Source organism: Saimiri boliviensis, chromosome X, assembly GCF_048565385.1.
Source record: "Saimiri boliviensis isolate mSaiBol1 chromosome X, mSaiBol1.pri, whole genome shotgun sequence".
NCBI classification, from domain to species: domain Eukaryota; kingdom Metazoa; phylum Chordata; class Mammalia; order Primates; family Cebidae; genus Saimiri; species Saimiri boliviensis.
Window position 1 is genome coordinate 21,849,147 of NC_133470.1, and position 26,423 is coordinate 21,875,569.

Genomic DNA, 26,423 nt, shown 5'->3' on the forward strand with positions numbered 1-26,423 from the left:
TTGTGGCATGAATTGACCATTTGTTAAATGTTGCTTCCCTGAATTATACAGATCCTCCAAAATAGACAGATTCGATGTCCACTATCAAAAATTATGTTTAAAAATATTCCTACTTATATTGGAAAAATCTTTAAGCATTGGGAAGCTGTCAGGCTCACAGAAGTAGAAACCAGTTTCCTAAAGTTCTAATTTGCACTTGAAAGCTTGAATTTTATCTTTGACAGTTTTTTTTTTGCCTTGAAGTGCCAGGCTCACTTCTTTTTTGAGAAATTTTCTGCCAGATACCCAAGTCAGAATAACAGTAGTTTGCCCATAATTCTTCCAAGTAAAAATTATATTCTGTGAAAAAGACAGCTAGTTTAGCTTGCAACTCAAACAGTTGCGCAAATGCTTTTCCTTAAGCAATCTTTGTTTTTCAGATATGCCTCATGTGTACTTTCTGTTTTATCACACAAAATAGTAGACTTGTACTCAAAGGTTGAGAGCTTTACTTTTTAATTTTTTAATTTTTTATTTTTTATTTTACTTTAAGTTCTGGGATACATGTGTTGAATGTGCAGGTTTGTTACATAGGTATACATGTACCGTGGTGGTTTGCTGCATCTGTCAATCTATCATCTAGGTTTTAAGCCCTGTATACATTAGGTGTTTGTCCTAATGCTCTCCCTCTCCTTCCCTTCGACCCCCCCCCAACAGGCCCCAGTGTGTGATGTTTCCCTCCCTGTGTCCATGTGCTCATTGTCAACTCCCACTTATGAGTGGAACATGTGATGTTTGGTTTTCTCTTACTGTGTTAGTTTGCTGAGGATGTCCAGCTTCATCCATGTCCCTTCAGAGGACATGAACTCACTCCTTTTTATGGCTGCTTAGTAATCCATGGTGTATACGTGCTACATTTTCTTTCTCCAGTCTATTATTGATGGGCATTTGGTTTAGTTCCAAGTCTTTGCTATTGAGAGCTTTAAAAATTATTCTTAGTACTTTGTGAAGAACATTCTTAAGTGAAAGTATATTTTTAACTGCATGGTGGTGAAGAATACAGTGACTCTTAGTATAGATTGGTGTTACTGTCCTGATTCATGTTTATAAGGCACCAGCAATTTTGCCTACCACTGCTCCTATATCATCAGTACAGATAGTATCGTTATGAAAATAGTTTTGATTTTAGGACTCCATGGAAGGATATTAGGAACCCCAGGGCTCTGCAGTTTACACTTTGAGAACAGGGTGAGCTCATCAAGTAGTACCTTCTGGATACTTCTGGATAACCTTAATTATCCCCATTCTTTCTCTGTCTTTTGAAACCCACCCCTTCCAGGGTTAGGTATCCCCCTCCTTTTTTTTATGCCTATTGAGTTCCATTCTAATAGAATGCATTTTTTTTCTCACCCTTTGCCTTTTTGTTTGTTTCTCTGCCTAGAATATTCTTGTCCCTGTTACCTTTGCTTAAAATCTTGTTTTTCGTTCTAGTGCCAGCTCAAGGTTTTTTCTTCCATGATTTCTACTCTCAGGTGGAAATCATTTTTACCTTTCTAAGTTCTCTTCACACTTCATTCACATCTCCTTTATGGCACATATAGCTTATTTTAGAGGCTTTTTTTTTTTTTGGAGGGGAGGTGGAGGGTAGAGTCTTCCACTAAAAGCAGATGACTGTGTCTTGTTCATCCTGTGGTACTTTATAATACTTGAACAGATTATTCTGTGAATTATTACAGATGGAGTGAAATAGTTTTTTCAGCAAATATTTAGCTGCTACTGTACATCAAGCATCATTAGAAACACAGTGCATACAGTTGTGAGCAAGGCTGACGTTGTTCCTGTTCTCGTGGTACTTACTTTCTGTTACAAACCCATTCTACTTTTGTAGATGTTAATTGACAGCCTGAGTAAATTCAGTGATTTCTTGTGCCTTTGGGATTTATTTAGGCCAGAGGAGCCTTTGAGAAACAATTGTTAAGTCAGGGTAGCTGTTATTCATCAGTCCCAACTAATCAGTTAACTCAGTGAGAGAATTGCAAACATTAAGGCTGCATATAACACCGAATTTATAGTCTTAACTTTCTATATCCAAGTATCATGTGACATAGCCCGTTAACTTAAATTTCTTTTTTGTTGGGGTTGCATCTGGTTATGTTAGTTTTTGAACAAAGGAGAGAGGAGCCTTGAAGATGGGATGTTTAAAGATTCTGTAGCAGTATTTTCTACATACAGCTTCTGTCATTTTTTGTATTAATGTAACTAGTATGATTCTAGCAAAGATGTTTTTAGTGTATATCTGTGTGAAAAGGGTTTTATTTTAAGGCTTTGGACTTTTTTGTTCCCTCTTTTAGGCATTGACAAAGGATCCCCAGGATTACCCTGATAAAAAAAGCCTACCTCATGTACATGTTGCCCTCTGGATAAATTCTCAAGGAGGCAGAAAGGTGAAAGCTGGAGATACTGTGTCATATGTCATCTGTCAGGTAAGCTATTGACATTCATAAGACTCTGATACCTCTTAAGAACTGGAAGTAAAATCCAGATTGCCAGTGTCTTATTTAGTATTCTTCCCAATAATTAACTTTGTGAAGTCTGGTTAGTTTTATAGCATTTAAAAAACATTGGTTAGAGGTGTAGCATATGTCATTAGGACTTTCATAAAACATTTATGACAAGTTTATAACAGTAGCTACTCTTTTAACCCTAAATTAACTTTAATGCAAATGTAAGTTTCATCACATGTTCAGCAGTAGTCCTCCTTTATCATTCCTTTTGCAACAGTTCCCATTATAAATATCAGTGGAATAATAAAAGAATAAACATCATTTTCCTAGCAAATGTCCAAAGAGTTATGTTAAAAAATATGGAGTACATGATTATATCGAGAAGTTGAGAGATGTATAAACATACCGTATGAGCAAAATACACAGTTCAACCAGTTTTGGGTTTTTTTTTTCCCTTCCTTCGAGTGGAGAGGGCCCACCTCCTTACCCTTCTCCCTGTTTCACAAGTTACGTCTAGGGCTTCTGAAACAGTTTTAAACCACTACCAGTTCTTTTTTTTTTTTTTTTTACCAGTTCTTTTGATAATAGCATGCCCATATGGGTGAGGTGAGAGAGTAAGAGAGAAGAGCAGTTTTTTGACTTTCGAAGCCCTTAACTCCCAATTTTAACAAAGGAGAGGTCTCATTCCTTCTCTCTGTAAAAATAACTCAGAGTCATAGCATTTATCCAAATTATTTCATATTACTATGGTATAGACTACTTAACACAAAGTATAATTTATCTGAATAAGACTTTTTTAAAAAATTTAAGAATTTTATCCTAATTGTTATTGCATTATGTTGAGTAAAAAAATTTTTTACATAAATCTAAAAATTAGTTGCAATATGGTTGATATTTGTCAAACCACAGTCAGTATGTTTTTAAATCAGAGTCTTTTGAAAATTTAAAAGTAGTCTGCTGGTATCTACTATATGCTGTGGATGATGTACATAACAAATGATTTAAGTACATGGACAGGAATCAGCACTTGACTCTGTCTCCCCCCTAGGGTTACCCTTGATTAAGAACTGTTACAGAAAGCCAATTCCTGAAGGAAAATATTTCCATAAATGTCTGACTTGCTCAAGCCCTTAATGTGCTTTGCATATTGCCTCTGACAAGTCTCATCTCAAAAAAACAATTTTCATATTATGCAAATAAAGATTTTGGTAAATAGGCTAGGTTTTTTTTTTTTTCACTTACGTCTTCACATACATGGAAAAGCTCTTAGATTGGTAATGACAAGAACAGATGGCAGCATACAACTTTGAAAAATTATATAGGTTCAGTGAAATATCATCTAATAATGAAATCAAGCCACAATTATGTTTTGGCTAAACCTGCAATGAAGATGTATGGTAACTTATAAAATAGTATGATTATTGTATTGAAAAGTCAGTTTTGTGTTCCTTGAAGTCTGAATGTTAGGTCTTAAGGTTTCTTTTTCTCAGGTCTTATTAATATACATAGGCTCAACATGCGATTGCTAATGTAGTACAGTACATCCAATTTTATGTATTTTTAGCATTTTCCATCCACTGGTTTGGGTCTTACTTGCTTTTTAAAAGTATGATTCATTCTTGTTTTTATTAACTTATTCTCCTTAACATATACCAAGAAAACCTACAGGACTTTCATTTGCCTTTGTACCCTACCCATGGGACATGCCCACTTTCAACCTGTTTGCTAGCCAAATCTACCTACCTTTTTTGCTTTTAAGCACTCAGATTATTCTGTGTTTCATAGCACAACCATAGTTTTAGAATATGCTTTTGAAAATGAATCATAACACTTTTTTTTTTTTTGAGATGGAGTCTTGCTCTGTTGCCTAGGTAGGAGTGCAGTGGTGCCATCTCAGCTCACTTCAACCTCCGCTTCCTGGGTTCAAGTGATTCTCCTGCCTCAGGCTCCCAAGTAGCTGGGATTATAGGCACGCGTCACCATACCTGGCTAATATTTTTGTATTTTTAGTAGAAATGGAGTTTCACCATGTTGACCAGTCTGGTCTCAAACTCCTGACCTCAGGTGATCCTCCTGCCTCGGTCTCCCAAAGTGCTGGGGCTGGGATTACAGGCGTGAGCCACTGTGCCCAGCCCATTATGACACGTTTAAGAGGACTGTTTGGTGCTTTAAGCAAGGGTGTCCTCCAAGAATAGCCTATATCCTAAACAGGTTTTGTTTTGTTTAAAGTTTACATTTAGGAAATAATACCCTATTCAGATTACAAATTCAGATGAGTTCAGAGAGTAATGTTTTTGGTATCTAATTTATATTGTAGGTTGTTATCGTGTTAAACCTATTTGAATTATTTGGTCAGATCTTAAATCAACTTCCATTTGTTGGCTGTTTTAAATCCTTAACTATTTAACTTTCATTAGACTTAATTTCTTGTAAGACAAGACTTTAACATAATTGTTTTAAGGGGCCCACTTGTATCCAGTTTAAAATTTTTTCCTATTAGTTTCTTACTAACGATGACTACCTAGTTTTGTATGAATCGACTGCACCTGGTTTTCTCTCTGAAGTATGCACTTTGTGAAGTTCACAAATTACTACATGGGCACTTGAAGAAGACCAGCATTGCTTCTTAATCTGCTCTTAAAAGTGTATGCCACATATTCTTGTATATACCATGGGGCCTGCTCAGGTTTTAGAATGAAGTCTTTGAAGGTTATTATTTTTTAATTTTGAGACAGGGTCTTGCTATGTCTCAGGCCAGAGTGCAGTGTTATGACCACAGCTCAATGCAGCTTCTATATTCTAGGCTCAAGCAACTCTCCCGCCCTAGCCTCCTGAGTAGCTAGGACCACAGGTGCATACCTCCACGCCCAGCTAACTTTTTTTTTTTTTTCTTAGAGATGGGGCGGGTCGGTTGTTGGGGGGGGGGGGGTCTCAGTATGTTGCCCAAGCTAGTCTTGAACACCTGGGTTCAAGCGATCCTTCTGCCTCAGCCTCTTCAAGTACTGGGATTACAGACGTGAGCCACGGTACCCAGCAGAAGGATGTATCTTAGATCATAGCCTAATTGTTTTTCCAATATAACATAGCAAAACCTGTTATCTAACCAAGTCTTTTGAATTTAGCCATGTTCAAACTTAAATTTTTAAAATACTCTTAAGAAATATGTTTGTGCCACTGTTTGTTAAAACTCATCTTTTGTGTGAATATTTGAAAACCATGTCTTACTGTGAGAACTTCTAATGACATATTCAAAAGTAACTCAAGTGCCTTTACAAAAATATTTTGCATCTACAAATTCAATTTTAATTCACCATTAAAATTATTAAACTCAACATTGCTGTAATCTTAAGTGTAGATCAATTTTTTATAATTCTGTAAATTGGTCAGATTTTATTAAGGCAGTCTAAATACAGTTGAATTCTGTGAAAAGACACTGCCCAAGGATTTTTTTCTCATGGTTTTTATCATGAATTGTCACCTTATTATCATTGTAACAATTCAGGCTTCTAAAAGCAACAATTAAACTTGATTAATTATGCCTAATTCCTTTTACTATGTTGTAAACTCCTGACAAATAATAAGAAGCAAGTCTTTTGAGTTTGCTGCTTTCTTAGATATTTTATTTTGTCTTAGAACAGGTAGAATCTAGTTGTTAAACAGGCGCAGGTTGTTTCCATTAGGAGACAAGCCAGAAAAAGAGCCCCTGCCACTGGACTCTGGTAAAGACAGTGGTGTGTAGAAGGTTGCCTCTGCATTAGGCTGGGTGCTGAGCTGGAAAGGGACTGATGTAGCAGGAATGAAAGAATGGGATTCACATTATAATTAGTTCTGCTGAGCAGCTGAGCACTGTGAATAGTTATAATTTACTAGTTTGAATATTAAATTCTGTTTCAGATGAGCGGAAGAGTGAGTGAGTTGTTGGATGTTGATCCAGTAGAGATAACTTTTTGGTTCACAGATGATAGTGACATCATTCACAAGGCTGGATATGGGCCAATTATATATAATTTCACAGCTTTTATTTTTATAGCGTAAAAGAGAAAACCCTTGAAAAGAGGCTTTCTGACCCATCTTCCTTTTCTTTAGGAGGAATCAGGTAAATGGTACAAAATGACATGCCCTTCATTCCAGGGGCCAGATATTTGGCTTTTAGAGCCCGGCCACTCTACCAGGACACTACATTATTTTTACTTCTGCTTATTATATCTTGCATATAAATTACTACTCTATAGATTTCATTTCCCCACATTTTTCCCCTTGTTTCTTTGCTTCTCAGTGATACATGACTCTCATAGAAAACATTACTCCCAGATCTTTGGATACTTTGACTAGAATTCTTGCCTGAAGGGATCACATTAAATTAACCACCTCCTGGGTTTAAACAATTCTCCTGCCTCAGCCTCCTGAGTAGCTGGGACTACAGGTGCCCGCCCCCCATGCCTGGCTAATTTTTGTATTTTTAGTAGAGACAGGGTTTCACCATGTTGGCCAGGCTGGTCTTGAACTCCTGACCTCAGGTGATCCACCTGCCTCAGCTTCCCAAAGTGCTGGGATTACAGGCTTGAGCCACCATGCCCGACCCACATATTTTTAAATGATCACTCCTTAAAAAGCCTTTCTGACTACACTAATTGTTACCAAGCTTTCTCAGTGTGTGGTGATAGGGCAGGTGAAATTTTTTAATGTAGTCATTACTATCTTGTTGGTTTCAAGTTTTAGAACACAACATATACTGGATTTATATTCTTGGACACTGGATGAGATGTCAAGATTAAGATGTTGTCCTTGATTATGTTTAGAAGTAAATACATAAAATTTAAATTGTTGCCTCTTTGACCAAGCAAGTGTCTGTGATTAAGTTGCTTACAACTTTACCTATGTCTTCTTTCTACATGTGTCTTTTTATTATATCTTCTTTTAGGATGGATCAAACCTCACTGCAAGTCAGAGGGCCTATGCGCCTGAGCAGCTGCAGAAACAGGATAATCTAACTATTGACACCCAGTACTACCTGGCTCAGCAGATCCACCCAGTCGTGGCTCGGATCTGTGAACCAATAGACGGAATTGATGCTGTCCTCATTGCAACGTGGTTAGGTAACTGTCCCAACCTCACACAGAGCCTCACGTGGTACCAGCGGCACATACAGTCTTCCTTTTCTCTTGGGATCTCCATTTATGGGCATGGTATTGTGTCTAGCAATTCTTTGTTTCTAGTTTGGAATGTATTTTTGTGGTTGTTTGGTACTGTCTTCACTCGTAGACTATGAGCTCCACATACTTGGGACTGTAACCACATGCCTGCTCCATAGTTGGCACTCACTGAATACTGAGGGAAGAGAGGGAAGGCAAAAGAAAGGGTGAAGTGAAGATTTCAGGTGCCTTTACAGTCATTGAGTTTATATTGTTAAAGGTTTAATTAGTATATCTCCATTAATAAGGAGATTGATGGTATCTTGCTTATTGGTTCATCTCGTCTCTGTTGCTGAAGGTATTTTCATGTCAAGTGAGAAAACGTGGCTTTTTAACATAAAATTTTAATAATTTTTCATATTCAATTCATTGTGAGTATCCTACTCTAAGTTCTTCTAAAACTGGACCCGCTGTTATCCTCTAGGAACTGGCTGATTTCTAAGTTCTCATCATTGCAGGAGGTGCCAGACAACCCTGAGACCTCAGTATTTCTTTGACTTTTTGCTGTGTCACCAGACTGTCTCCATTGCTATGACATCATTACTATTGTCATCTTTTGTTTAGAAATATATTTCATAAGCAGCCCTGATTTCATTTTTAGATGACCAATACATAAGAGTTACATTGCTTTTAAGGTCTTTCCTGGCCGGGCGCGGTGGCTCACGCCTATAATCCCAGCGCTTTGGGAGGCTGAGGCAGGTGGATCACTTGACCTCTCTTGGCCGAGGTCAAGAGATCAAGACCATCCTGGTCAACATGGTGAAACCCCGTCTCTACTAAAAATACAAAAATTAGCTGGGCATGGTGGTACATTCCTGTAGTCCCAGCTACTCGGGAAGCTGAGGCAGGAGAATTGCTTGAACCTGGGAAGCAGAGGTTGCGGTGAGCTGAGATTGTGCCATTGCACTCCAGCCTGGGTAACAAGAGCGAAACTCCGTCTCAAAAAAAAAAAAAAAAGTCTTTCCTCTCTTTCCTGTGGTAAGCAAAGATGAGTGTTTTCAGAGTATTGCCTAATGTCCTGAGATGGCTCTTCACTGTTTATAAGTCAAGCCCAGGTGCCACTAGCATCTCACAGACTCTAATTTTGGCAATTACAGACTAACTTTCCAGCTCCCACCTACGTATCCAGTCTTATTCAGTCTATGCAGTGTTTCCCAAATATGGCACTGCCCATTCTCTTCCCGCTTCATGGAAAATTCTCCCCCTCTTTTTACTAAAACACCTAGCTTTAGCCATGGGCTTTGGCAGCATAGTGACCTGGGTTTCAATGCTGGTCCTGCTATTGACAAGCTTCTGAACCTTGGTCTACACCTTAGCTCCTTGAGTCATAGAGTTACCTTGAGGGAGAAATAAGATGATGTGTGTGAGATGTTACACTTAAGGCCTAGTGCAAAGGAAATGCTCTTTGAGTGGTAGCCACCTCCCACCTTTCTTTTAGGCTTCAGTGGAAATATGTTCCTACTCCTTCAGTCTGTAGGATTTGCTTTACTTAGTGCTCAACTGCGTTTGTAGAACGAGATTGGGTTTTCCATGGATGAATTATCAAGTCACATATTTTCCGTCCTGCCAGTGTTGAGTATGTTTCAGAGCTCCTCGCTGCTACCCGCATCGTCACCATCCGATCAATGTTTACTTGGAAGTGGAAGCTCATTTTTAACATTTGCCTAAGCAAATATTATTAGGAAGATAAAATTCTACCACCAAAATAATTATATAATGTATTCTGCAAGATAAGTTGTATTTAATGATGTTTATAAATCCTCAGCTGGGAAGAGAGGACTGTAAAAGCAAGGTATTTTTTAGCTTCATTTTTTTCTCTACTATACATTGAGTGTTTACTCTGTTGGATACAGTGATAAGTACTTTGCATTTGTTATCTCGTTCAGCCCTTGTGACAACCTCACAAAGATACGTTGTATTAGCTCCATTTTACACAGGAAGAAGCTAGGTTTAGAGAGGTAATGATCTTGGTCTTGGCACATAGGTAGTAGATAGCAGGCTGTGATTTCAAAGGTTGTGATCCTAACCACTGTGCTAACCTTGATTGCCTGTTCTTAGCTCTGAAAGGCTATGAAAGCTATTTTCAACCAGGAGTGGGTAGCATTGATGCGCAAACACAGGGAGCTTCATGTTTTTCTTGCTTCCTCCATTTCCCACTGTATACCCCATGCTCTCCACTGAAAACCTCTGAGTTTAAAACAAAAACAAAAACAAAAAAACGTAGTGTAGGTCGGGTGTGGTGGCTCACGCCTGTAATCCCAGCACTTTGGGGGCCCAAGCAGGTAGATCACGAGGTCAGGAGTTCGAGACCAGCCTGACCAACATGTTGAAACTCCGGCTCTATTAAAAAAAAAAATACAAAAATTAGCCAGGCATGTGGTGTGCGCCTGTAATCTCAGCTACTCAGGAGTCTGAGGCAGGAGAATTACTTAAATCCGGGAGGTGGAGGTTGCAGTGAGCTGAGATTGCGCCTCTGCACTCCAATCTGGGGGACAGAGCGAGACTCTATCTCAAAAACAAAAGAAAACAAAACAAAAAACGACCTGGTGTAAAACTGTTGCCCTTTTCTTCTTTGGTTTTGAATTTTTTGTTGACCCAGCACTGAGAGGAGATAGATGGAACAAGCCTTGTCTCATGAATGACATTTTTTTTTTTTTTTTTGAGACCAAGTTTCGCTCTTGTTACCCAGGCTGGAGTGCAATGGCGCGATCTTGGCTCACCGCAACCTCCGCCTCCTGGGTTCGGGCAATTTTCCTGCCTCAGCCTCCTGAGTAGCTGAGATTACAGGCACGCGCCACCACACCCAGCTAGTTTTTTGTATTTTTAGTAGAGATGGGGTTTCACCATGTTGACCAGGATGGTCTTGATCTCTAGACCTCGTGATCCACCCGCCTCGGCCTCCCAAAGTGCTGGGATTACAGGCTTGAGCCACCGCGCCCAGCCGACATTTAAGAGAAGGATGTGCAGAGCCTTGTATGTCAGCAAAAGACCTGAGTGGTAAAGGGTGATGGAGCCTGCATGGGTGGATTGGCTGGATGCCTTCCTATATGTGTAAAGGCTAGTCATACTGAGAGGGGACCGGACTGATTTTATTAGTTCCAGAAGTCATAGTTAAGATAAGTTTTTAAAATAAATTGAACAGTGGCAGATTTTGATTTGAAAGACTCTTTATTATAACTGCAGCTGCTGTATGGTCATAGGCTGCCTTATGAATTCAATTTTCACAAATTATTTTCAAAGCCAGTAGTAGAGTGGGTCCCATCTTCAAAAGTTTCATGTTATAGCTCATTGACCAATCTCAGTCTACACAGAGAAACCTCCAGACTTGCACATGGTCCCACCATGTACCCATCACTCCTGCCCCATAACTTGAAAATTCTCTAGGTGCAGCCGTGGCTGTGTGGACACTCTTCCGGGCAGTCCCTTCTTGGTGCCATGTAGCCAAGTCAAGTTGATGGGAGGTGGTGACGTGTCCTCGGCCTTGGGGGATCTGCCACTGCTCCTCACTTTTGGCTACTTTTTCTCATTTTTTTTCTTCTGCCACTTGACAATGGTTTTTATATTGAGGATGTGTGAAGTTGTCATCATTGTGCAGTCCTCCTCCTCTCCTGCTCATCCTCTTTCATCCTGTGCTGTGCCCATACCAGCAGTATATACGTAGCCATTATATTAGTAACAAACTTTGTAGTTCTTTCCTTCTGCCCCTTTCCACATAGGAGTTTCAGCATTCATGAAGTATAGGCCCAGAAGTCCCTGTCATCATGAAGATCTGTAGAAAACATTGAAGCTCACCAGGCAGATCTCTGCAGGCATTTGCCTCCTGCTCTATTCAGGAGCTGAATTTCTTATCTGCACCCTTTATTCCTCCTCCCCAAGTAAAAAATTGGAGTGGCTATTCACGAGGGGCTTCCAGGCCCTGTTAGCAGTTCTACTGTAGCCTGTGGTTTTAGGAGGAGGGAGGGAGATGGGGAAGTGGTGGCAAAGTAAGAGAAGTATTAGGGTGTACATGGTTTCTAAGAGGTGCAAGCTGTAGGCATAAAATTACTGTAATTTGTTTTTAAAATTCTAAATCTGTTTTCTTTATATAAAAAAACTGCAGCTAGTGAACTGACACTGTTAAATAAGTTGAAGTGTACAAATGTATACATAAAATATAAGCCCGCCAACTGCCTAATCACAGACATAAAATAATTCTTTTGCTTTTAATGTAGTTTTTATCTTTGATTAATGAAATGCATTACAGTATTGAAACTTTAGTGAAGTTTGATACTTTGTCCTTTTAGTTAGTACAAAGAAATCAGGAATAATGGCATAATTTCATTTAGAAAAATTATTAAGTTCATGATTTTTTATTTTTAAGACTCTTGTGGAGAGCAACTGTATTTTTCAACTACTTTTTTTTTTATTGCTTTTATGCTACTTTACTTGAAAGGCAAGCACCAAGTGTTGGTTTATCCTGTGGCTTCACTTTGGAAATTTGCTCTTTCTCCCCATCAAGATACCTCCTAAAGTCTGTCTGGTGGCATGTTGCAAGGCCAGGTGTTCCATATGGAAAGACCATTTTAGTGAAAAGGAGAGAGGATAGTCTATTAAATGAGCGAATGAATAAGGCTGTTGAATTGAAAGAGAATAATTTGTTCTAATAACTAATGGTCCTCATTATCCCACAGTAAAATATGTATCATTTTTCTGAAACCCATGCATGATTATTGCTATTGGGCTTAAATAAAGCAAAATTTTACTCTTTTCTATCTGTGAATAGGAAAAAATACAATATTACTCTTTTTGTACAATAGCCCTATGGGAAACATGGCCACTAAAACTTGAAACTCTTAGCTTTTGTTCTCTATAGATTTTTCTCTCTCATTCTAATGAAAGCTCTTCCATATTCTGTAAATGAAATATTCATAATATGCTGAAATATCCAAATAGTCTTCTCTATACCTAGCGGACTAGGCCAGTGATGAAAATAAAGTTCATTCTTGAATTTCACCTGTTAATAAATTTATGTTTTATGTATAACGGTACTTAGAATTATATGTAACATCTTTCCTCCAATGAGCAATGATTTGTATAGTAAGTTAAAAAGAACCTTTCTTCATGGTTGGTGATAACAGTTCAGGCATTTGGCTGTCTGGGCAGTTTTCTCATTGGTCCTGAGAAATTATTGATGCTTGAAGAACATAAGAATTTAGAATTTAATCTCTGAAAATACTACTTAAAACAAGACAGAACAGGCACAGTGTGTACTACTTAAATTGGAAAGCAAAATTCCTTTTTAAAAATATGATGCATATCACCCATGTCACAGAGGGTAGTTTTTGTCAATAGACAGGGTTCAGTAATATCTTCTAAGAAATAAGTGCAACAGTGAGCCAAACAGGAATAAGCAAAGTTTGGGGGTGTTTTTGACAGATCCAGGGAGATCCACCTACAAACAAGGGAATAAAGTACAGATGTGTAGGGGTAGAATGATGCTGCCAGTGGGTACTTCAGGTATTACTTTGTCAATAAAGAATTTTGCCTTTTTTCATTATTAAGCTTTTATAAAACATGACCATTTCCATACTGTAAACATTTTCTTTTTCTTTCTTTCTTTCTTTTTTTTTTGAGACAGAGTCTTGCCCTGTCACCCAGGCTGGAGTGCAGTGGCACGATCTCGGCTCATTGCAACCTCTGCCTCCTGAGTAGTTTGGATTGCAGGTGTGCACCACCACACCTGGCTCATTTTTGTATTTTTAGTAGAGACAGGGTTTCATCATGTTGGCCAGGCTGGTCTCAAACTCTTTACCTCAGGTGGTTTGCCCGCCTTAGCCTCCCAAAGTGCTGTGATTATAGGCGCAAACCACTGCTCCTTGCCCCAACCTGTAAATATTTTCAATAACATAACTAATAGTAGAATTAAAAAACATTGTACCAAATGCACTGCAGAATGTTAAAGGAAGTCTTATCAGCTGATAAGAGCATCTTTTACAAGATGGAGTGCCATTCCAAGCACATCATCCAATGGCTCATGCTCCCAGTTTAGTCTACTTTTGTATTCAATATTAATTGAAGATGTGCCGTGCCTAGCACCGTAATAAGCATTGAGAAGGATACAAAGTTGAGGCAGCTGTGGATCCTTTATTCAAATTACAGCCCAGTCATTTAGTTGATTTCACTGTTGTGGAAAAGTCTAGTGGCAACACAGCGTACGTCCCAAAAAAGGTGAAATAAAGGGTTATCAAAATTCAAAGGAAGCAGAAACTACTCCTATCGGGGTCCACCATGGAAGAGTTTATAAAAGTAGAGGCATTTTGAGGCATTGCTGAAATGGGCTGTGGAGAGGCCAGTGTGAAGCTGGGAATGGTGCCTACCCCACTGCTCACCAATTCTTCTAGCCTAAGATGAACTGCAGGGGTTACCCATGTTGTCTCAGCCACCCTCAAAGCACTTTAGGGAATTCCGGAGAGTCTCTTTAAGGGTTTCAGTTGCACATTCCTGCACCTCAGTCTCAACAAGGTGAGCACAGGTTTGCTTCTGTGTTGCTCGCCCACAACAGAGGGCCAGTAGTGACATTGCTCATCTCACATAAGCAGTGAGACCTTTGAGAACTTTGAGCCAAACCAGAGCATGTTTGGAATAATTGCTTTGGAGCTTTTATATGAGTTATGTAACAACTCTGGCTTTGCAACACTTAGAGTTTTTAAAGGAAAATGAACATTTCTCAAGTTATTTAAATTAGATCAATTTTTTAAAAAGATTGTTTTAATTCAGTACACCCAAATGACATTTGTCAAGATTGTGTAGCTTATAGAAAAATGGATAAGACCTAAAAATGGGTAAGGAAAAAAATGCTGAATACTATACAACATTGTATACATACACATACACATATGTATGTATATAATAAAATAGAAAAAGGGTTAAGGTGATGAATTATAGGTTCCCCCTTTGCTGACAAAATATTAATACTGGTATTTTATTATTAATAATACAGATTTTCCCAAAACTAGAATTAAAACAATGGTTAACCAATTGCTTAACTCACCTTTATATATTTATTTCAGATGGTTTTGAGGGAACACGTAGTGTTTGGTTATTATATGAATAAGTTCTTTAGTCATGATTTTTGAGATTTTGGTGTACCCATCACCCAAGCAGTGTATCCTCTGCCCACTGTGTAGTCTTTTATTCCTCACCCCCCTCCTACCTTTTCCCCGATTCCCCGAAGTCCACTGTGTCATTCTTATCCCTTTGTGTCCTCATAGCTTAGCTCCCACTTACGAGTGAGATCATACCATGTTTGGTTTTCCATTCTTGTTATTTCACTTAGAATAATGGTTTCCAGTTCCATCCATGTTGATGCCAATGTCATTTTTTTTTTTCTTGGCTGAGCAGTATTCCATGGTGTATGTATACCAAAATTTCTTTATCTGCTCATTGATTGATGGACATTTGGGCTGGTTCCTTATTTTTGCAGTTGAGAATTGTGCTGCTATAAACATGCATGAACAACTATCTTTTTCATGTAATGACTTCTTTTTATTTGGGTAGATACCCAGTAGTGGGATTGCTGGATCAAATGGTAGATCTCCTTTTAGTTCTTTAAGGAATCTCCACACTGTTTTCCATAATGGTTGTACTAGTTTACATTCCCACCAGCAGTGCAAAAGTGTTCCCTTTTCACCACATCTATACCAACATCTGTTATTTTTTGATTTTTTGATTATGGCCATTCTTGCAGGACTAAACTCACCTTTTAGAAGGTGGGTGGTTAGAAATCTTGAGCCTAGCTGTTTTCACCCCACATCTACTAACACAGCTGGAAGAGAAGTAGGCTTTGTTGTAGGATAAGCAATCCTTGGACTATTATTTGTGTTATTTTATATCCCAAATACATTTTCAGCACAGTTACCATCTTTTCTCAGGTTTATAAACAGGAACCGTGCGTGGCTCATGCCTGTAATTCCAGCATTTTGGGAGGCCAAGGCAGGAGGATGGCTTGAGTCCAGAAGTTCAAGACTAGCCTGGGCAATATAGCAGTACCCCATCTCCACAAATAGTACCCAGGTTAGCTGGGTGTAGTGGCACATACCTGTAGTCCCAGCTATTCAGCGAACTGAGGTGGGAGGATCACTTAAACCAGGGAAGTAGAGGCTCCAGTGAGCTGTGATTGTTCCTTTGCATTCCAACCTGGGTGACTGAGCAAGACCTTGTCTCAAAAAGAAACAGACAAAAAGAAGAAAAAAAGCCAGGGAAGAAGACACTTCAAAAGCTTCTCCTGCCCAGAAATATACATCTCATTAAGTTAAAATTTATATTTGCGTCTATTGTCAAGGACATTAAAACCAGTTGATTGAAGTCAATTGAATGCTGCTCATCAGGCTTCTTATTCTGTCAAGATTTGGAGAATTATCTTCTCCAGGAAAATAAAAATCTTGGGTATTCACTTAACTCAAAGGCTTGGCTATTATTTCTTCTAAACTACTCAGAAATTTTCCATTTATATTATGAAGAGGTGTATTGTTGGCGTGAAAGACAGTTTCAGTTGTCTGACACTTGTATGGTAAATTGTTTAAATTGGATGTGTAGTATTTAAAAAACTTGTTGGGCTGGGCACAGTAGCTCAGGCCTGTAATCTCGGCACAATGGAAGGCCAAGGCAGGTGGATTACTTGAGGTCAGGACCTCAAGACAAGCCTGGGCCACATGGTGAAACCTCGTCTCTACAAAATATAAAATAATTAACCAGGCATGGCGGCAGGTGCCTGTAATCCCAGCTGCTCGGGAGGCTGAGGTCAGGAGAATTGCTCGAACCTGAGAGGTGGAGATTACAGTTATCCGAGATTGGGCCACTGCATTCCAGCCTAGGCAACAGAGTGAGACTCTACCTCAAAAAAAATTGTTATTATGGAAAAAATTATATGTATATGAAATAGTAAAGAATGTAAAATTTTCTCTAGTGTCAGATATATTTAAATTATAGGGTAAGATTAAACCCCCATATATTCGTCACCCATCTTCAGTATTCTGCAGTGGTGGCCAATCTTATTCCTCTTTCCCACCTTCCGCTATTATTTTGAAGTATATCCTAGATACGTATTTTCTCTGTTAAAATTTCATTTTGCATTTCCTTTTTTTTTTTGGAGACAGAGTCTTGCTCTGTCACCCAGGCTGGAATGCAGTGGTGCGATTTCAGCTCACAACCTCCACCTCCCAGGTTCAAGTGATTCTCCTGCCTTAGTCTCCTGAGTAGCTGGGATCGCAGGCATGCGCCACCATGCCCGGCTGGTGTGTGTGTGTGTGTGTATTTTTAGTAGAGACAGTTTCACAGTGTTGGCCAAGCTGGTCTCAAAGTCCTGACCTCAGGTGATCCTCCCACCTCAGACTCCCAAAATCCTGGGATTACAGGCATGAGCCACTGTGCCTGCCCCATTTTGCATTTCTAAAAGACAAAGATGCTCCTTTTACAGCATGATAACTACATTATTATCATCACATCGCAATTCCATTTCATCTAATTTCCAGTAAGTGTTCATATATCCCTGATTGCACTGTGAATACACTTTTTTTTTTTTAAAAAAGGTCCTTGTTTGAATTGGAATCCAGTCAGGGTAAACTTGGTAGTTAATCTCTATTTTGTTTTCCTTTGTTGATCTTCCCAGTTTGTTTATTAAAGAAGCCGGGCTTTTTGTCCTATATAATTTTTCTCATTCTAGAGTTTACTGATCACATACTGTTGGTATCTTTTAACCTGTTCCTCTGTCTCCTGTATTTCCTGTAAATAGTTAGATCTAAACATATGATTATATTTAGGCTCAATTTATTTTGTTTTTAATTTTGCTAAAATATAAAATACACACTTCTTCCTAGGCAGTGGGTTATACGTCTTTGAGGAGGCACATAATGCCCAGTTGAGATTCAATGCATTTTGCAACAGATTCACAAATGTTTCATAAGAAATATTTAGTATGCAGTTTTCTCACCCTTTCTAAATGTGTATTTTTCGTAGTATAACATGCATACAGAAAAGTGCACAAAACCTAACTAAAGTGCTTGGTGAGTTTTAGCAAGGCCATCATGCACTAGCGTAGCAGCACTGAGCTCAAGAAACAGTACATTACTACATTCCCAGAAGGCCCCTCATGTCTCCTAGAAATGATCCTCCACACACCTGGCATCGAATAACATAGATGAGGTGGATTTTTTGGGACGTTACACGAATTGCATCTTCTTTGTGCCTGACTACTTTTACTGAATATTGTACAGGTTCTCTGTCGAACATAAGCATGTATTTCTCTTGGGTTTGTACTAAGGAGAACCACTAGGCCATCAGGGACGTGTATGTTTAATTTTAATAGATACTGCCGGTTTTCCAAAGTGGTTCTACTTGTTTACACTTCCTAGTAGCAGTGTATGGGTGCTCCCCATTTTTGCCAACACTTGGTAAGATAGTATTTTCCATCTTCATTTTACATGGTGGCATAGAGTTGTGGTTTTAATTTGTATTTCTTTGACGACTAATGAAGTGGAAGTGGAACACCTTTTCACATGCTTCTTGGCCATTGTAATACTTCCTTTCGTGAGCTGTCTGTTCTTTTTCTGTTCTGTGGCTTCTCTTTTTCTTACTGATTTGCAGGCATTTCCCATGTGTTCTAATTATGAGTCTTTTGGAAGTATGTATTATAGGTTGAGTATCCCTTATCTGAAATGCTTAGGACCCAGAAGTGTTTGGGATTTTTTTGGATTTTGTAATAGTTGCATATAGATAATTAGCTATCTTACAGATGAGACCCAAGTCTAAACATGAAGTTCATTTATATTTTATATATGTCTTATACACATAGCCTGAAGACAGTTTTATACATTATTTTAAATAATTTTGTGCATGAAACAAAGTTTTGACTGCAACTCATCCCATGAGGTCAGGTGTGGAATTTTCCACTCATGGTCTCATGTTGGCACTCAGAAAGTTTCAAATTTTGGAGCATTTCAGATTTTTGGATTAGGGATGTTCAACCTACACAAGCATCTTTTCCTATTTGGCATGCTTTTTAAAGAGTATAATTCACATAATTTACCACAAAATGCTAAAATCTTGAGTATTATACAATCAGTCATCTAGACACAGACACAGAACATTTTCATCACTCCAGAATGTTCCCTTGTGCCTCTTCCCAGTCAGCACCTCTGTCACAATAGCAATCACTCATCTGAAATCTATCAGCATAAGTTAGTTTTGCCTATTCAAGAATTTCATATAAATGGTTTCCTACAATATATACCCTTTTTTGTGTGCAACTTCTTTCACTTAGCATGGTATTTTGAGATTCATCTGTCTTGTTGCATGTATTCACTCTTTTTCACTGCTGAGTAGTATTTCATGGTAGATTAGACCAGTTTACCCATTCTCTTGTTGATGGACATGTAGAGTGTTTCAATATTTGAATAAATATTGAATAAATTTATTATGAAAAAAGCTGCTATGAGCATTCTTGTGGATATAGCATTCACCATTTGAAAATTATTTTTTCTTTAATCGTACTAAATTTTTCGTTTGCATATTGTCTTCTAAGATGTTTAGGTAAATAAAAGCCTAGATCCACGCAAAAGATAAATGGTTTACTTCCTCGAAGAAATTTTTACAAAAAAATTTCACTCAATAGGATTCTATTAATTAGCTTCCCTCATAGAGTAAATGATCTGTGTTACAAACACTGCTTATAAATACCAGTTACTCTCTTTACTCATTTGGAGTTTCATTTATGTGAATTTTCCCTCTTTCCTAGTTGCATGAACATATTACTGTAGTTATTTGCTCTTGCACTAATAGAGACCTTGTCTTTTGAAGGAAGGAAAGTATTTGATTAAATGCATCAGCCTCTCTAATAATCGTATGCCTGAAGTTATGAACAGTTTAAAAACTCCTTGGGAGTGGGGGCAGGTGAACATTCTAAAAACAGGTAGAATTTACAGTGGTTAAAAAGCGCAATAGTAGAAAAATAATTTTGTACTAAGTGTCACATTGGGGGGTGTGTGTGATAAGACTATGGTGATTTAAGTAAAGACAGTACTGCTAAACTCATCCACACCGATGCCTATGATGTTACTTTCTATAAATACTTCTTGAAACACGAGAGTTTTGATCCTGTTGCCAAAATAATGTGAGATCCTAGAAATTTTCTAATTATAAATGACAGTATTTTAATTTCATTCCACTGCCTTTTCTGTACCCTCAACCCCAGCACAAATGAGTCTATCACTACAAGCCACATAATTGAATTAAAGCGTACATCTCAGCCTATTCTGGGGGAAACCACAGCTGCTTTTCCTCCAGATAACCAGTTTTGCAAAGCCCAGGCAGGCTGCTCCTTCCTTTATTCTCTGCCTCACCAAAAGGTTTAAGTCACCTGTCAAGAGCTAGCCTAAAATAAATGGAAGTTACTTTTTTCAAATGGGGCACAAAGTTTGTTCCTTTAAGCTGGTTGTTCAGAGAAAGCTTTCGGTAGAAGCAGTAAAGTATTTGGGATTCAGTTTTGCATCTCTTGTTCAAAGACTAAGTAGTGTAATATTATACAGTGTATATACATGTAGGGCAAGTGCAGTAATAAGGATTTTACTTTAATGTCATTTTTGGCAGAATATTTAATTTTGGAGTGGCAACAATTAAAAATGGAATTATATGTAGCTGCTCTGTTTTGCACATTTAAAAATTTTAAATCTCTACCTCTAGGTGGCAGCACCAGATACTTTTTTCTTGTTTCACACTAGCCTTAATGAGTTTAGGGTGTAAGCAGTAAAACTTTAAAGTCTACTGAAACTTTGAAATAAGCTGCTATTACCAGTTTTCTGAGAATTTGGAAAAACTAATGTATATGTTGAATAAGTTTGGGGCTTGTTTTAGCTTTTCAAAAAAGATTCCAGCAGCAGTGATCCTTATTTTTTTAACATGACATTGTATGTTTTCTTATAATGATTTAATTTAGCCCTCTGTGGTTTGCCTGTTGAACTTAAAATTGCCCTCCCAAGAAAATCACTTTTTAAATGGCATTTTGGTATTTAAGTAACTTGTACAAGGATCATTATATACCTAATATTTTAAGCTCATTACAGTCTCGTCTCCCTTTATATTTTTAAATTTTAGCATTGAACTATGACCAAGAGAGTACTGAGATTGAAGCCCGTTCCCCTGAAAAATAAAACCAGCTTGGGAATAAATATGAAGTAATTAGCTAAGCCAGTTGGCTTTGTTACTGCCACCAGAAGATTGAGTGATTTGTAGAAATGGATATTTAGAGTGGACATTTCATAGAACCTGATATTTATCACAAGTTTCAGGCACTTGTTTCGGTGTTTCTCCATGACTCTGTAGCAAGATGGCCCACGCCCATTTTTGGCTTACTCTGTAGGCAGGCCGTCCTGGGTCAGAGCTTGCAGGTTCATGCACTCAGGTGCGCCAAGTGAGCCATGGCTGGTGGGGTGGGGTAGAGAGTAGCTCCACTTGGTTCCTTTTCATAGCCTGGCCAATTTTGTATATGTGCAAACCAGCATTGTTCCTTTATTTTTGGACTGTGAAAGAAACTTGCCTTTTAGAAAAATGTTGCTTATTATTTTTCTTTTTGATTAGTGTTGGCCTGGGAGATTGATTAATAGTCATAGGGTCGGAGTAAATGTGAAGCTGCTTTCCTATAATTGCAAATAAAGCAAGACATTATGTGAATACTTGGATTCACAACTGGAGTTTGAATTAGCAACAGTTACCCTTCACTACAGAGAGGAAATGGCCTCATTCACGGGCATGGTCTCTCAATTCCTCTGACCCTCCGTAGCTTTAGATGTGAGGGTATATGTATTCCCACATACTTCTCTAATTTGCTGTTTCTCTTAGGGGTTAGGTAACTTGTAAAATAAAAGTGTATAGTGTCTTGGTGACAAGTGGCTCATGTTAACATAATTTATGTCACTAACGAAGAACAGCTTTTCAAATTGTTCTGAATGTGTATTCTTTGTTTTTATCATATACTGCCACTTTAGGAAATACTTTCATTCCTACAAAGAGTAGCTATTAACTTCATATGCAGCATGAAGATGTCTCATATATTTTTCTAGATGCATAATCTTGAGTGAGTATAGTCTGGATTAAATGATGTTCGTTCACTATTTTATTTTTTTATTCAGATGACATTTATTCAGTGCTTGCCATGCAATAGGCAGCATTGAACTGTTTGTTCTCTATTCAGTTTAAACTTCAAAAGTATATGATCAGTGATGCTACCTCCGTTTTGCAGGTGAGAAAACTGAGACTCTGTGTCTCAGTTGTCTTATTCTTTATTTGGCCCCTTTCAACTATGAAGAGTTAACCTCCAGTATTTTATAATTACTAGATGTCACTTGACAACTGACCAAGTAGGATTTAGGATTCTGTCACTGAATTCTGAATGCATCTGTTAGGTTTATCTACCTATGTAGCTGTTGATAAATTTAAAACAATTTTCAGATATTTTTTATATTTGTGAGCTTTTGGCTCAGTGACTGTTTTATATTACTCATTTACCTTTATACTAAAATACGATAGTTTTCCTTAGATTACCAAAAGCTTTTCCATAGATTTCCAAAAGATAGAAATATTGTCTCTTAACAGTCTTTTCTTGAGAGCATCCCTTAGCAATCCCTAAAATTCTATGAAACAGTGTAGAATAATTATTTTTAAGTATAAATTCAAATAGTAAATTTTGACACACATATTTTGACTAGGGTAAATTAAATTGGGTGGCCTAAAAACGTTTCTTTTCTTTAATTAGTTTGTAGAAACAAAATAGCATAAACATGTGTTGATTGATTTCTTGTGTTGTTTTGATTGAAAGATGGAAGGTATATTTGGTTTCAGGATTCTCAGGGACATTTTGGCCTATAGAATCTGTAGACTCACTGTTTTTGCATATACTTTAAATTTCTGAATTTTGAACATCAAGAAAACCATGTTGCGTTTTGTCTCAGATGCTGCTACTGAATTTTAACCACTGAATTAGATTGCAACCTACATGTTGTTAACTACTGAGCCAAGATGAAATCGACCACTGCATTGAAATCAGGGTTAGCTGTGTCTGCACTTGAAGGAGTTGTAATGGCAGTGAACCTGTTTTCTTTAATGGGATTTTTATTCTCTGATTTTATTCTCAGTTTTGATTGTGACACTTCAATTTTAAGAGAATTTAATAAAAGTACACATTTATTCGAGGTTTTCATTGTAACTTTAAGAGAGTAATAAAAACATCCTGTAGAAGTAGTTGCTTCCAAACCCAAGTGTTCACTGGCATATTTCTGTGTTGCGTTGTTGCAGTTACTTATTTTATTTATGAAGTAATCTCTTGTAAAAAAAAGAAGTCATTTGTCCATGTGCTCTTGAGTTCAAATGGTTGTGTGTAAGTTCATGAATTTAAAATCTTTTTTTGTGAGACTTTTCTTCTTTGGGGTATTTTTGGAATACTTTTCTGAATTTGTTTTTTTTCTTTTACATTAATAGGACTTGACCCCACTCAATTTAGAGTTCACCATTATCATAAAGATGAAGAGAATGATGCTCTACTTGGGGGCCCAGCACAGCTCACTGATGAAGAGAAATACAGGGACTGTGAAAGATTCAAATGTCGATGCCCTACATGTGGAACTGAGAATATTTATGATAATGTCTTTGATGGTTCGGTTAGTTGTTTCTGTCTGTCTTTTTGTGAGTGAACTTGTATAAAGGCCTTGCCCCTTTCCCCCACTATGGAGTATATAAAAAGGGCAAAATAAACACACCTACTTTGCTTTCATGTGTTTAAAGAATTTTGGCATCACGTAAAATCTACCTTCACAGCTTACTTTGTTTCTGCTTGAAAACTTTGAACTGAATGTGCTTGAATATTGTTTTGGTTTCCTAGAGCGCTGAGCGCTTGACCTTGGTTTTTAAATGGAATCCCTTAAAAATTCTAAATTATCTTAAGTATTTTTTATTATAATTTCTTAATTAGTAACCTCTATTGCCCTATTCTCAACCCCCATCTATTAGGACTTAGAGCAATATTTTTCTTTATCTTAAATCAAGTTAATGGGAACTAAGTGTTTTGAGAAAGTTTGTGTTTGTCTTTACACATCCCACTTACCTCCATTTTGCAAAGGTACTCTTATCTTTTCTGCTGTCTTTGTATACTAGACATTTAAAAAGTCACAGGGAGACATTTCTTTCAAGAAGTACTGCCAAAAAATGTATTACTGACCTTGGATCAGAGCTTGAAACTTGGCCAATTTACTTGATTTCCACTGCAGTGTTATGCATAGACTAGCCATTGGCAAAGGAATAGGCAGCAGAACTGTGTTAAACCTTGAAACGGAAAGAAAAGACACCCTTTATCTAAATTAAAAGTAATTATTTTAAGTTAATTTGGACAAACAGCAGATGTTTTGCATTTTTTTGAATCAAAACAAAGCAGTCTTTGGAAGCAAGTGCAAGGAAGAGGCAGACACAGATCAGCAATACTTGCTAAATCCTTGAGTTTTGCTTCATTACAGCTGTAAATAAGATAGTTAATTGCATGGAGGCTTGACGACTTGCAGATGGGCTAACTGTGGAAGAGCCGATGTCAAGCTCTGAAATCTCTTCCACCTGGAATTGCTTAGCGTGGCGGGTAGGGTTATGTACCAGATTGGAGCAGGAAACCAAGATGTTTAAGTATCAGGAAGGAAAACAAGTGCTTCAGAAATCCCAACAGTTTTGCTATATATTATATTTGCCTTGTCTTTGTTTAAAATGAAACACAGCAAAACAAAATGTTTTCTTCAAATATTAATATTTATTTCTTTGAAATTTTTACTTCTCCTGCCTCCCTCTCCCAAATACATTTCATTTTTTGGAAAAATTGCCAAAATTTTAGATTTGCGAAGCAGACAACAAGTGATATTGTTTTTGTGGTACTACACTTCTTTTAGATTTTATTTTTAAAATTAAGTTGACAAGATGAAAACAAACTAATGTGATAAAGGCTCTTGCTTTTCTTCATGTTTGTAATGAGTAAATGCAAATTTAAAGTTTTTATCGATATCTCTAAGAAGGAGGTTTATTTCCAGTAACATGACTTCACTGGTATTTACAGAGGGAAAATTATTTTATCCGTAGAGTCCCTCGTGTATTGAATGTAAAATAGTGATTTCAGTTTTTCCTTTGTTACTCCATTGTGATGATGGCAAGGAATGGAAGGTATGTGTGACTAAAGTGTCTTTGGGAGGAAAATAATTGAGAAGATAGAATTAAAAACTCACCAATAAAATGAATTAAAAATATTCAACACTAGGATGGCATGTAAGTTTTTAAGCACAAAAAACCTTTTACAGCCTCACAGTAACTTTTTGTATACTTGTCCTGACTTCTGTAGGGAACCGATATGGAGCCCAGCTTGTATCGTTGCAGTAACATCGATTGTAATGCTTCACCTCTGACCTTTACAGTACAACTGAGCAACAAATTGATCATGGACATTAGACGTTTCATTAAAAAGTACTACGATGTAAGTATCCGTAATGACATTCTTACATGCACAGTTGATTTAGGTTTAGTACTTATTTACTGGTTTTCATGAAACAGGAAAATTCTGAAAAGACTTTTGGGAAAAATTCCTAGTGAAATGCTATTAATACATATATGATAAAGTATGTAATTTTGACATTAACGTGACAAATTATTTGATATTTCTCTTAGGCATTATATCTACTTCATTTATGAGCAGTATTTTAAATAATGAAATTTTTACTTTTTTAAAAAAAGTAAGAATGTACTTAAGAAATGTTTTAGTTTATTGTTACCTAAATAAGACTAATTAAATGATTGCTCAGATGTTTGGATAAAGAAAGAAAAAAATCACTATTGGCTATTGTCAGCAAGTCGAGCTCTAAGATCATGTGTGGTGATCTTAGTAGACTGCCCATACAAAGCTACTAGTTTGTGTTTATGTGGCACTCTAAACGACTCCATAGTCTAGTTTTCTGATAAAATCAAATATCTTTTAAATTTAAATGCTGTTTGTCTAGCTTTCACAAGAGAATGTCTAATTTTTATAAATTTATAGTAAAAATGCCAGAACAGTGATTTGTCTTCATTGGAAAGAAGGCTTTTATTCAGAGTTTTTGTTTTAAACACATTTCACATGAATGAGTTTTTTTTTCTCTTCAAAAATTAAAGCCCTCACATTTCCCACTTGATTTTTCTTAGTGTTTCAGTATGTCATTTGTCATCTAAACACATTTTCTGTTACTTGAAAGTTCACTGTAACTTATTTTTAAAAGCTACATTGGCAGCGCATTGAAAAAAAAAGCTCACGTATTCGTTAATGCCCATGACTTCTCTAAAGATTGTTCTATACTTTCTTCTCATGTGTTAGTCAACACATAACAGCATTTTCTTCTTTAAAATAGAACTCATTATGTGAAAAGCAACTATTAGATCATTAAGATGAAGAGTAAAAACAGAGTTCCAGTATTATGATTTTGGTGTTGAATGATTTATATTTGTCAGAAAAGCAAGTCAGTTTGCCTGAAGATCATTAAAAAATAATCATTATGACCCCATTTCGGGAAAATCTGAAACATTTTAGAGAATAATCCTGTGCTGCCCTTAATGAACAGTTGGATGGGAATAAAAGTTATCTGTGGGGTCACATTCCTCAGTAGATGAAATGTGCAGCACGTGAAATTTTAGGCCTTTATTTAGTATGAAGAGCCCAAATCAAAACTAT

The 26,423-nt window shown here is 37.3% G+C and overlaps 1 protein-coding gene across 2 annotated transcripts in view; it reads left to right on the plus strand.

Moving 5' to 3' along the window:
• The window catches only part of POLA1 (DNA polymerase alpha 1, catalytic subunit), a 318,904-nt gene that overhangs the window by 132,725 nt on the left and 159,756 nt on the right, over positions 1 to 26,423 (plus strand). For both annotated transcript variants that reach the window (XM_074392217.1, XM_003924081.4), the window contains exons 31-34: positions 2,331 to 2,462; positions 7,405 to 7,579; positions 23,180 to 23,358; positions 25,068 to 25,199. In XM_074392217.1, the coding sequence (XP_074248318.1) occupies positions 2,331 to 2,462; positions 7,405 to 7,579; positions 23,180 to 23,358; positions 25,068 to 25,199 (618 nt within the window). The remainder of the gene's footprint in view (positions 1 to 2,330; positions 2,463 to 7,404; positions 7,580 to 23,179; positions 23,359 to 25,067; positions 25,200 to 26,423) is intronic.